At 38.7% G+C, this 13,618-nt stretch overlaps 1 protein-coding gene across 1 annotated transcript; it reads right to left on the bottom strand.

Moving 5' to 3' along the window:
* Nucleotides 1-9,842: 9,842 nt before the first annotated feature.
* Nucleotides 9,843-11,943, bottom strand: LOC146664056 (serine/threonine-protein kinase pim-1-like). Its single transcript, XM_085415378.1, has 9 exons — nt 11,880-11,943; nt 11,606-11,776; nt 11,346-11,504; nt 11,064-11,158; nt 10,920-10,967; nt 10,602-10,823; nt 10,329-10,515; nt 10,081-10,230; nt 9,843-9,934 (listed from the first exon to the last, which is right to left on the bottom strand). The coding sequence occupies exons 1-9, from the start codon at nt 11,941-11,943 to the stop codon at nt 9,843-9,845; spliced, it is 1,188 nt and encodes a 395-aa protein (XP_085271504.1).
* Nucleotides 11,944-13,618: the final 1,675 nt, after the last annotated feature.

The raw sequence follows: 13,618 nt of genomic DNA, 5'->3' as shown, positions 1-13,618 counted from the left end.
GGGGGTGCATACAGCCATAAATTCACACTCAAAGCCGACGACACAAAGAACACAAGTGTTATTAAATTACAGTAAATCTTAGAGAAATAACACCGCTTTGTTGCCCCCATGGGATTCTTTATTAATGAGATTATAAATACTCTGGAGGATTAGTCTCGTTACTGCGCGCCAGCAGCAGAGTGGCAGTAACGAAAACAGGACCTGCTCCGGAGGATGATGGAGACATTTTTTTTCCTCTTGAGGAGGAAGAAAAACGCTGAATGTATCGTGTTTGTAGGGAGGTGACTGCACCTCCAGGGCTGGTGCGATGATGGCTGCAACAAAAACACGTTTTTCTGTTTATTGTAGGTCGATGGAGGAGCAGATCGCGCACAATGAAAAGCGTGAGCCCCGAAAACACGCAAAATGAAGCTGCTGCAGGAGAATCTGTGCTGTCATGAGATATAAGAGAAAAAAATACGCCTCGTGTTCAAGTGCACGAAATTTCTATACGTAAAACGCGCACAGGCCCAACCTCTCCCACCTCATGCAAATAAAATATCAAGTGACAGGCCGAATGCCGACGCAGAATTACGACGCGGGGTTTGAGCCGCACGTCGCCCGCTCTCCTGATGTTTCGGTGTGATTGCAGCCACACCGGATCGGTTAAATAAAACAAATATGTCTGGGTTTTCTTACCTGAGTGCAGACAGCGGTCTCGTCTCTTCAGCGGCAGTCGCTCACCGGGCGCGCACGGCTTCTCGTCGCAGTGCAGGCGCAGGCCGGAGCGGGGCGCTGTGGAGCGGCGATGACTGCATGTCATGAAATGCAACCTGTCTGCGCGCAGCAGCCTCCAGCCCATTTGCTTTCATCTAGGGTGTAAACAAAGAGGTGCAAAGACGGATGTTTTGCTCTCAGTTCTTCTGTTTATGCAGAAACAGCCCTGCACAGTTATATAGACAGCTATCTACACACACAAATAAGGACATTTTAAAAGGAATTTGAAGGTTTTAAAATGTCTCAGTCAAACTAACTGACTGGTAAATAGTAACTGTAACTGCAAAAAAAATCATAGGATCCTTTTTTTTAATCTTTGGCAATTCAACTGTCAAACAGTTGCCTCAAGGTGCTTTATATTTTAACCTCCTAAGACCCGAACTCTTCCACGGCATGCATTTTTAATTCCTCTTTGATATTTGGACATATTGGGGCCCGATGAATGTAAAAACAAAGAATTACCAGATTTTATTTTATTTTTTTACCTTATTTTTGTTTTTAAGAAACATGAGAGCCACATATGAGCATATTTGTTTAAAATTTTGAACAGTAGCAGTAGCCTATAATGTCCTCGTAAGTGGATATCAGGCCCTTGTAGAGCAAAATTGAGTATTTTGGTGTAAATAACCCAAAATGTGATGTCCACATATGTGGACACCAGGTCCTAGGAGGTTAAGGTAATGATCCTACAATAATACAGAAAAACTCCAACAATCAAAAAACTCCCTTTCATCAAGCATGGAGGACCAGGCTCGTGGAAGGGCAGTTGCCAGTTGTGCGTCCACGTGTGACCACTTCCAGGCCAGTAACATCTGCACAGTATCCAATCACTACTGAGGACATCATTTGATCTTTTGCAGCCTCATAGAAAGAAGGTCCTACCAGCTGGGGTCTTTCTGTCTTTCTTCCCCCCACAGTCCAAAGACAAGAATTGGTGATTCTAAACTCACCCTGTTAATGCGAGCCTAGATAAACCACCTCCTGTGTGTTAGCCATGACAGATGGATAGACCCCATGGATATGACCCCAAACTGGATAAGCAGTTTAAAAAATTATAGATATTTTCAAGACAATTTCAGAAAAAAGAAGAATTTTAAACACCATCTGACATACCCCTGGACCTTACTGTTGTTAAATCAGAGCAAATAGTCGCAGGAGGTTCAACACCTGTTAAAAAGGCTGAAACCAGAAAAACAGAAGCTGTTACACAAATATCTCTTTAAATCCTCAACTAAGAAATTTTAAAAAGCCATTTTTAAAATGAAGATTTTACTGAACCATCTGACAAATGTGCTTAAAAAAATAATTGCATTACATTTCATATTTGCTACATCTGGGATAAAAAAAATGCTTAAAAATGTATTGTGTAATATATTTCGATTTTTTCAGGAGTCAAAAAAACACACAGATGATGTTGAAGGCTCAAAAACTCCAAAAAACCTCATGTATCACATATGGTACACTAGGCGTAGAAGGGATATGGGCAAAATGCTTAGCTGTCCACATACTTGTGGACATATGTTATGACATATGATACATGTTATGTTAGTACAATACTATATTATTAGTATATTTGCCGAAATATCAAATATATCGAGTCAGTCTGTAACATTAAACATTATTATTTTCCATATTATCAACAGCAGCATACTTTTGTTCATATAAGTTCAAATGTGCGTGGATCATTGTTTTCTTTGTAAGCCTTTGTACAGTTTTCAGTATAACCTCCCTAAATACTTTGTTATTCTGTGAATATGTTATTTTTACAATATATAGTTGTTTAAATTAGGATTTATGCATTTGTGTATTTTACGTGTATAAAAAGGTCTTTGATCATTTTATTAACATAGATCAGTTTTGTGTGAATTGATTAGGTCCTTTAAGAAGCAGCAGGCTGATATACGGACTGTGGGTCATGGGGACAGGTCAAATTAGAACTTGAAGTTGTTTTAAATGGCTTAAAGTTAATTAAATTACCCTCTGCCAATCAGGCTCAGACAGTCAATAGTCTTTACAGTCACTATATCTAGCTTTGTTGTAGATGTTTTGCCAATATTATATAAAGGAGTGAGCACATATACGTTAGTTAAGTCAAATATTTCTAAAAATCCTCCCCTTTCACTGCTTTTTATTTTGCTTACATATTTCAAACTCAATTAAATTCTGAAGAATCAATAATTTTCTATGAGTTGTAAAAATAAAAAATATATTTCAATCCAAATATAGTTACAATAAATTCTCATCTGATGCTCTTTAAATAACCTTTCTCCATTCATTTTTAGCACTTTTTATATCAGCCTCCTAATAAAAGTGAGATGCAGGAGTGGCAAGATCTTCAGTAACACATCAGTAACTGTGAACTTGTATTCAAGCTACACCACTCAGTCCAGAACAACGTGCTACTGGTATCTTACACAAAGCAAACAGGCTCCTGATAGCACTGCTGCACTTAACTCCATTATCATTCTCTGGATTTTCATTTTCATTGGAAGTTGCAGTAGAGCTTAAGCATGCATTTCGTAACTGGATATATCTGGATAACAACTGTGGTCAGAGTAAATTAAGTAAAAAAAACTTGACAGAATAGCGCAGCAATAAGGACACATTTTCAGGTTTGAATATGTTACTGACTGTAACTATAATAAAGTTTTAATGAAGGTAGAAAGGTGGAATTTTACGAGTCTACAAAAGGAAAGTTATAAATTGATTTTTTTGTTTTTATCCATTTGTGAGAGGGGCTTCCAGACTGGAGAGTAGCTACAGTAACAGATGGATGCGGTGGGCTCACAAAGGTCGAGTGTTGGCTCATAAAGCAGCTGAGACCTGCCAGACTAAACAGTGCACCCTTGTGTCACTCCTCTTTCACTGCCCTCCCTGTGGCCCCTCGGTATCACACACTGAGTGCCAACTTTTACACTGAGTCGAAAAACCAGCAGTGGAATTATTGACGTTCGAATTCATGCTGGGGCCATGATGTGTTGGCAAGACAAGTGCTTTCTTTCTTTTTCCTCTCCGCCTCTCTGTTTTGCCTTTCTGGAATTGTGCCCAGTGCAACAGCTGGCACTAGCTGTGTGGGTTAAGATGATTTGGTTATTATCCTGTGGTAGGAGTTCTCTGTGAGCCAGGTGCTGCCACAAGACCCTTCCCTACCATGTGGGCACCGGCCTGAAGGAGCTGCTTCACAGGCTCAGGGACTTTCCCTTTTCTTTCCAAGCATTCCAAATAAATACAGTTCAAATAAAGAAATGGTGTAAGACAAATATTTGAAGTTACAGGTTTTTATCTCAGATAAAAGATGATTTTAATATTAAGCTGGGGGATAACTTTTACTGATTGGCCGTATAATCATTCTTTCCATACTTTAAAAAACATGATGCTAACTTCAGGCATCCAGATTAATCAGGTATTCCGACTAAAGCTTATAACTTTCTCCGGTACTCTGGGAAAAAAAGTAAGATTTCTCCTTTTGCATCAACTTACTAGCAACAATCATCAGTAAGCTAGCAGCTCTTAATAACTAGCATCCCTGGAGTATTTACAAGCGTTCCTATGAAAGGGATTCATTATCCTCAGCTGGGAACTAGCATTAATTAGTTAATATGTTAACAAGTTAATATAATAGTTTCTAGCATTAGCATTAACTAGCATACCCAGCCTACAAACTTGCCTTCCTAGGCTAGCAACTAGCATTCCTAAGATAGCTACTATTAACAACCAACCTACACTACTGACTAGAATTTCTAGGCCAGCAACTAGCATGTTTAAGCTAGTAATTATTATTACCTCACATCCTTATAATACTGACTAACATTCCTAGAATGATAAATAGGATCCCTAAGTTGGTGACTATTATTAACTAGCATCCCTGCACTAGTAACTAGCATTGCTAGGTTACTACCTAGCATCACTAAGTTATCATCCCTTAAGCTCCCAATTAACACTCCTAGGCAAATGAGTGACAATATTAAACTAAAAGCGAGCATTAATTAATAGAACCAGGCCTATATTTCTAAGCGAGTATGTCTAAGCTAGAAACTAGCAGAACTAAGATAAGCTGCCCATAGGGTTTTCAACTTTTTAACTATAAAATAAGGGGCACTCTGGTGTACCAGAAGCGCAGTGCACAGCCAGCTGGGCATAGTGTAATAAGAAAAAAAAATATTCAAATAAAATACTGTAAATAGGGACTTCAATCACCCAGTTTATTATGCTACACAGACAAAACATCACCTTATTTTTACAAATCACGTATTACTCTTCACATCTAATGTGCATAATGGGCCGTCACTGAATGTTGTGACTGGGCAGAAACAATCATCTGATACAACTGCAGTCAAATCAGATTTAAGTGGCATTACAGGTAATGGTCAATATATACAGGACATCTGAGGTAGAATAAGAGACGAACCATTTTTGCTCATTATACAGGATGTCCCAGCTAAAACGGGCAGTTGGCAACCCTACCTACACAACAATGGTCAAAGAGAAGTACAAGTTCTCTTTAATTAAGAAATATTTCCATAATAAATTAAGATAATTCCAAGAAACCTTGGAATTATATTTTCTGTATTTTCTATACAGAAAATACACAATTTCCAATTTTTTTCTTCCAAAACACTTTGATTTACATCAGTTTCACAAGTTGCTTATCCGCCAATAATAAGGTATAGATTTTTGTCAGCATGCAAAGCTTAAAAAGGAAGTAAAAGCACATTTTTACACATATATTCTGTAGATAAAAGTAATGTGGAAAGACACTATGAATTTGATTCTGTAAAAATAGTAGAGGTATACAGTTTCTTGCATATTACACTAATTTCTTTATGTTTCAGTTCTGGGACTCCTCAGTAGCTTTGCATGACCTTTTGTATATTTATCTTATACGATCCATTTTTGTAGTCTTTTAGCTCATCATCCTTCTTAAACAAGACCTTTCAGCTCTTGTCTCTTTAAGACCCCCCTCCTTAAAAGTCCTCTGTTTTATGATTAGCAGACTTCTGGAAGTTTACTGAGGGGCAGCACTGAGCGTTTTTGAACTGTACTGATCATTCAGAAAAGTAAATATTAGACCATTGTGAAGCCTGAACATTTGGTCCACATATGTTCATTTTAATATATGTAACAAAAAATAAGAAAAAAGGTAACATCCATATGACGAGTAGAACTGAAAACAGAAAGAATGTTTGTTTGTTTTTTCTAGATAGAAATTAAATTTTAAAATAAAATAAAGACAATGATTAAGAAAAATAACACTGCGCTTAATGCTTTGCCTAAATATGAAAAATGACGTATGTGGTCCTTAAATCAACTATAGCTGCAGCCACTATTTTCCAGCCACTGTCCTCACTTTCTATACGTGAAGTGAACACATGTTATTCACCACATTATTTGTAACTGACTGGCGTATTTACTGGCCTGTTTTGGCATCACAATTGAATTTTGTCAGAGTTCCTCCATATTTGTTTATGTTTAGACTCTTGCAGGAAAACATTTTGTACCTTATGTAATCACGTCTTTGACCATGGCAGTCACAGCAGACGCCAACAGAGGCTGTGGTCTGCTTTTCAAAGCAGAGGAAAAATAATGGAACAACATTAGATTGCTGAAATATTTCAGCGCTGACTGTGTCAGTGCATTTAGACCAGAGTTTACCCTTCAAAGAGTGTTTGGGTTGTCCTCAGGACTGTCTGGAAAAATCTTAAATCCATGAAGACCATCTGCCTCCATCACTCTGAGGGAAAAAGGTTGTGTAACGGGTTTACCCAAATCAGCTGTGATAATTCCTTTAGATTACTTTCCAGTAACTTACATTACCCATTCAGTCAGCCATGTAATTCACTACAACTAACTAGAAGGTGTTATAGCTGCATGAAGAGAAATGTGTCTCAATACTCAAAAGTGTTTCAAATGCATACAATATGATCCAAAAGCGTAAACTAAGATTTAGAAACGTGTACATTTACTTGTGCGTCATTTTTGAGGACTCTCAAAAGCATGGTCCAATCCACACAAACACAAAGCAGTCTGACCACATGTAAAACTATTTAACAAATAGGTATATCCAAACCCAAAAAACTATAGACCCCCTATGCTAAGCAAGCCTACCGCAGACATGAGCGAGACAGATAAATATGAAGGCATGCCGGTGTTGTGCCAAAAAGTGATTGTCTGCCAAAAACTGATTTCCGGTATTTGCCAAAAACTGATTGCTCGTATTTAAACTGCTATAAGTAACTTGTTGGGCTATAATATGTGAAACATATGTCAAATGCATCCCTCATGGATGACATAAAGTCATCTTGAGCCACAAACAACATTCGTGTAACAAGGTAGAAGCCGCAATCAGTTTTTGGCAGTGACTTTTATATAACCTTTATTTATGCAGTTAAAAAAATCTCATTAACATTAAAAATGTCTTTTGTAAGAGGTAAGTTGGCCAAGAGGACAGCAGACATGGCAGCAAATATTACAATATTTCTGTAAAAATATTTTAAGTGGGGATAAAGGAGCGGATTGGTTATACTGTAAGTACAATAGCAGAGAGTTGTAAAGATACTTGAAAAACAGATATTGTTTTAATTCTCTATATAACCCCTTTGTAAACCCTGTTCACCGAAGTCTATTTACAAACATACGTAAAGATATTACACATAAAAAATACACAGAAACATTGGAAATCAGTTTTTGGCAGACAATCACTTTTTGGCACAACACCGGCTCGGTCAACAAGGTCCGCATCAGGTGTTGAGGAACCAGGGCACCATGACGAGAAGTGGGCTACTGGAACAAGAAGGCATCGGTGGGCAAGAGACGAAAACAGGGCGTTGTTGGAATGCTACTACGCAAGTAACCCTGGCGGAAGGGGCTACATGAATAGGATGAGAGACCTATGGATTCTTCGATATCCAACATCCACAATGACGGCGAAACAACTAGTAGCTCAGTGTTCCAACATTTTTCATCTGCAGTCTGGAGGTATTATAAAGTTGATGATAACAACATTGCCATAGCAAACTGTGAGATATGTAAACTTGGGAAAGCGACCCACTTCAGTACTGGAAAGAACATGCTAACCAGTTTCCCTCTATGGCTGCAACCCAATATCTCAGTGCCCCCTGTAGCTCTGTGGACAGTGAGAGACTTTAGTGCCGTTGCAAACGTCCTTGATGAGAACAGAAACAGGCTCAAACCTGACAAGGTAGAGATGTTAGTTTTCATTAAGAGAAAACACACATTTCCTTCTGTGAAACTTACTGCTATGATGACAGTAAGAGTTAGGAGTGCAGTTTCTAAAACCACATTACTAGCTTTGCAAACACTGTGGCACTTTTATTTTTTTATTTGTTTACATGCCTGCCGGATATTTAAGTTGAGGTGCTATTTGTTGTTATATTAGTCTTTTTTTATATTTACTGTTGCACTAAAGTCCATAAGTGAAGAATTTATGTTATTTATTACTTGATTGTTCAAGCTACCTCACAAAAGTGCTTTGTTTGTTAACAGAGTTGTTGAACGTTAAAATAAAGTGAATTAAATAAAAAAATGAGGAACATCCAGGATCTGTTTCTTCGTTCTGCTTCATTCTTTTTTTATGTATTATTGAAGTATTGGATCGGGACTCGGTATCGGTAGATACTCAAAATCAAATGACTCAGACTCGAGGGCAAAAAAACATGATCAGCACATCCCTAATTGACACCTTGCTCGGACACTGAGTGGCAAATAGCAAAGATTGCAGATGAGTGCATTTAATGTTTTTGTCTTGTGTAGCCATTCTAAAGCTAAACAAAGGACAGGCTTTGTGTATAACCTGTGGTATGTAGCATACACATGTAATATAATAGAATTTTACACATCAGCTGAAACAAAACCTTCTTGGATGGTCTCGTCGATTAAACATAAATCCATTTCATTTGTTAGATAATTGCACTAAAATGCTGTAAAGAGCAAAAAACGCACAAACATTGTCAAGTGAACCAGTTCGCAGACTTCAGAAGGCACTCACAGCAGTTGTTGCTGTCACGATTGAACTTGAGCTAATGCAGTAAAATGAGACACTCCAAGACCTGATGGTAGAGAGATGAACCAGAGCATGACCTTCAATGCAGACTGCAGAGTTCACAAGTTGCTTAGCGGTCACATTAGGGTCAACTTTTGAGATAAGGACGGTGAGGTACGTTGTCCTCCCATCATGGTGAATTGTATGTGTGGATTACATAGATTTATGTTTTATAAGACATTAAACCTGCAGTGTTCCGGTCAGAAACAGCACTGGACCATTTTTGTGTTTGGGCGTTTCGTCCAAGTGAAGCAATGAAAACTCACAACTGCATTTCTTAGCATGACAGGACAGGATGATCACACTGACGTGTTTAAGACGGGAAATTCACACACTTTAACTTTCAAAGAAATTGTGATGCATTAGTACAAACAAATAATTATTATAATTATAACAAATTAAATCAATTTCAGTGAAAGGTTTATGTGATATAAGCAGACAGGCGATGCAGGATGAATTATTCAGATTTATTTATTAATTAACTGATAAATTTAGATTGTCCAATTACTGTTGCTGCTAATTCCCTGATTAATACATTTCTTTAGATTTGTCAAATTTTTTGGTTAAATTGATTCATGAATAATTGATTGATCACTGATCAATTAATTATTGATCAGTGCAGCAATACAGGTTGCTACTATGCACCTGTATTTATAACTCAGGTTCATAGTAGCAACTCTTTTTAACCCAGCACAAGCTCTCTAAGAAGACGAGGAAAAACTCCTCAAAAACTTGAGAAGAAACCTCGGGAAAGGCAATTCAAAGAGAGATCCCCTTTCCACGGATTGCTGGGGGTGGGTGGGGTATTTTCCATTTATGGACAGAAACCATGTATGGAAAAGACAATACATGGAAGTTCCACTTCGATCTCGTGGTTTTTGTGGGGTGCCTCTACAGGGACAGGACTGTAAAAATGACATAATTGTTAAAAACATACACAGATATGTGACATGGCTTCAGAATTTGACCAAATACTTCTCTGTTAGAGCTTATGCTCTGTAACCCTGTTGTGCTTGGAGTCGATAAGTCATTTGAACCAGGGATGATTTCGAAGTTCCTCTAGGGTGAGGCGGTCTTCATTTTTGGCTGCCAGGCAACCTAACAGAAAACTCTCGCAGTCTGTTTGGAAATATAATAGAGGGTGGGGTTCACGTTTGTCATACAAAAATCGATATGTGCGTTACCGATACAGATAACACATTAAACAGAATTTTCTGTTTTGTAACGCAAATCACGACAGGTTAACGAATTAACATCTGGCTTACTTTCTGAAATATCAGTACGCTTCGAATACATGTTCTTGGAAGAGGTGATGTTGTGTAACAGCCTATCCATCACTCTGCCCAGCTGCAAAACTGTGATGCAATCGGCTTTGGTGGCATTAAACAGCAAGTTTAGAGCCGGTGATTTTCTCCCTAAAATCCAAAGAGAAATTATTAATGGTAAGAAATGAATGTGGACACAAGGCGTGTGGGCAGGCAAGAACATGTAAACAATGAGGCTGATGACCTACCATTTCTTCGAGTGACTGCTTCTGGTGTAAAAAAGACTCCACAGCCAAAATCAATGTATTTGACACGCGGACGTGCTAAACGTTCAGCTGAGTTTTCAATTATAATATTGTCTGTCTTAATGTCTTGATGGAAAACACCCTTGGAGTGCATTTCAGTGGCTGCATCTACCAACTGTCTCATTATGACCTGACAGACAAACGAAAGATACATTAAAACCATAAGATCTAAATTATTCATAAAAGACAAATATTTTATTCTTGCTACTCACTGACCTTAATGTCGCTCTCACAAATCCTTTCTCTTCTGTTTGACAGGTAAACGTCCAAGTCTATGTTGTTTTTGCCCCCTTCAAAGACCATAATAAGTTCTTTTTCTAAGTCATACCAGTCGAGTAAAACTGGGGTCACATTGCTGCTTGTAGCCTCTGGTCCTGCCCCCACTTTTATCAGCAATGCCACCTCCAGAGGAATCTTGGTCATTCTACCATTAAGAAGCTTTAGAAACAGAACATCCGGGTCAGTTGTCAAACATTAGGCTGTTTGAGGTACATGCTGCCCGAAAAACAACCGAAAAAGACAAACATCTCATACCATTGGCTGGCGGTAGAGCGACTTCTGAGGAACATGTTTTATTACCACCTGCATTAAAGAGAAAATGTGTTTGAGAAAAAGCACGTAGAGAACAGGATGAACTACAAGAAAACATGCGTAAAGTGCACACATAAGAAGCCATACTGGGAAGTTGTCTTCTCTACGTTTTCCAAAGAACACTTCCCCATACTGTCCTTCACCCAGCATATCCTGCTCGTCATATTTTTCTTCAAAGTCCTCTACAGAGAGACAAAACAAACACGGGGTTGTGATTAGTTGCATGTAGGAAAGCTGACATCGTCTCATTTTACACATTCGTACAGGCTCTGTTGGAAGCTTCCTAGTGATTACCAGATGGATGCCAGCTAAATTCTGAGAGCTTGGGAAGGGGCTCTCGTTTAAGGTGTGATTTGAACTTTTTCTTACCTGTAGTGTGACCGTTGTATGTGCTAGGTAAAGGATCATCTGTCTCATAGATGGAGTTGTTAGACTCCTCCTGTGAGCTTGATGTCCTCCTCTTTTTACTGCGTGGTTCTTTTGTTCCATCGCTGCTCTTTTGTTTGCTGCTCTTCTTTCTGGAAGCAGCTGCATAAACAAAAATCAATTAGACCTCTGAACTCCACACAGGCCTACAGATGATCAGAAACTATAAAACAAAAAATAATCTCTGTGAATGTCTCACTTACACTTCTCAAAGAAAACATGGCTGGGGCCTGGGGTTGGACTTTCGCTGTCCTTTCGTGTTTTGGAAGCTTTTTCCAATCTCTCTGTGGAACCATCTTTTCTTTTGGAGCTCTTGATTCGCCCATCTGACGTCCTGTCCTCTATCCTGAAGGACCAGGGCTCAGTGTGGCGTTCTGCAGTTTGTAAAAAAATCTGTTTATTACTGCTGAATCAAAGCACCTGAAGTAAAAGCCTGTAATTTAAGATGAATTGACAGGTAAAGGAGACTTCACTCACCTAGATATTTACTTACACCCACAGCACGTGGCGTAGCAAAGGTCGGCCAAGATTTTGACGACATATCGGAAACTGGTTCAAAATTGTTCTCCCTGGACTAAACTCACTTTTAACTATTTGATTTTGTATGTAGTTGGAACTTTGAAAGGTCCCTTTTTAAAACTGTTTTGATGACATCACGGAACTTAACATTCTAATATATGCAAACTGTCTCTGCGTGGCTACACAACATCAAATTAAATCACAACAAAGGAGTAACAAGCAGGAGCAGTCTTACAGTATAGGTCACATGTTTGTCAGCATACAGAAGTGAAGTGAGCTATTCTGTTCATTTAGAAAAATTAACGCCTGCTTTATTAAAAGAAAACCAATAAATATAAAAATAAAAGAATGCAGGAATAGAGACAAAGCCCAGATGTCCAAGTTTTGCAATGGGACATGAAAGCAGCTCAGGGAAGTTGACAGTGAGAAATTTGTCTCAAAAGCTCACCATGCTATCTGTGTGTATGAGGTGAAGCACATACATGTAAGGTTCTGTAAACCAGCGAGAGAGATGTTACATGAAGTTTTAGACATTTCTACGCACAGAAAGGTTTTTGAACGAGAAGCTTATCCAATTCGTGGAGCTGAGCTTAATAAATAGTGATTATTTATGCACAATTTATTTAGGTTTGGATATATGCATTTGTAAAATTGTTATACATGTGGTTAAATTGCTTCGTATTTGTGCGTGGACTGAAGCACGCGTTTTTGAGTCCTCCAAGATTACACACAAATCCCTGCACACATTTTTAAATTTGGTCATTCAGTGTCCCACTTGTCATTCTGGATAGCCCTGACCAACACCCAACGCACAATAATGTCACGAAAGCATATTTTTGGTGATTAGTATCCCATAGCTACTAACTGTTATCCTTAAGCTAGTAATTAGCATTAACTAACGTCCCGATGCTAGTAACAATCATCCTTTTTGTGCCAATCACCAATAATTAGCATTTCTAGGGTAAACCTTTTCCCAAACTATTAAAACTACCCATATGGCAAAGAAATAGAAAAAACTTATAAAAGACTTGCGTCAGCTTTAGCTTGCTAGTGAATCATATAAGGCTTAATATGATTTACTCATGGGGCAGCATGGTGGCATGGTGGTTAGCACTGTTGCCGCACAGCAAGAAGGTCCTGAGTTCAATTCCAACATCAGGCCGGGGTCTTTCTGTGTGGAGTTTGCATGTTCTCCCCGTGTTTGCGTGGGTTCTCTCCGGGTACTCCGGCTTCCTCCCACCGTCCAAAGACATGCAGCTTGTGGGGATAGGTTAATTGGATAATCCAAATTGTCACTAGGTATGAATGTGAGTGCGAATGGTTGTTTGTCCCTGTGTGTTAGCCTTGCGACAGACTGGCGACCTGTCCAGGGTGTACCCCGCCTCTTGCCCCATGACAGCTGGGATAGGCTCCAGCGCCCCCCGCGACCCTGAAAAGGATAAGCGGAAGTGAATGGATGGATGATTTACTCATGAAAGTGGCCACTTTCTCATTACTTTCATATATTGTTTTAGTAAGTATCCAAAACATACAAGTTTCATTTATATAAATGTTCAAGGGATCTTACATCTGTTTTCACTCTTGTATGCTTTTCATACAAGTTTCACACAAGACAGATACAAACCTTAGAAGATTTATATATATCTTTTCCATACTGACTGCATTTTTTTTTAATCCTGCCACCAGGGGAATGTTGG

The sequence above is a fragment of the Rhamphochromis longiceps genome, linkage group LG8, assembly GCF_057381845.1.
Source record: "Rhamphochromis longiceps isolate RC_006_pf linkage group LG8, R_longiceps_female_GT1.1, whole genome shotgun sequence".
Lineage (NCBI taxonomy): Eukaryota > Metazoa > Chordata > Actinopteri > Cichliformes > Cichlidae > Rhamphochromis > Rhamphochromis longiceps.
This window is presented reverse-complemented; position numbering and strand designations above follow the sequence as displayed.

What these genes read in the sequence shown, in the direction of transcription:
- LOC146664056 (XM_085415378.1), bottom strand. Translation starts at nt 11,943, where the DNA reads ATGTCGTCAAAATCTTGGCCGACCTTTGCTACGCCACGTGCTGTGGGT. An exon ending in ATACAACGGTCACACTACAG is followed by an intron (nt 11,159 to 11,345) that starts GTAAGAAAAAGT and finishes GTCTCTCTGTAG; the next exon opens with AGGACTTTGAAGAAAAATAT. An exon ending in GTAGAGAAGACAACTTCCCA is followed by an intron (nt 10,968 to 11,063) that starts GTATGGCTTCTT and finishes TCTTTAATGCAG; the next exon opens with GTGGTAATAAAACATGTTCC.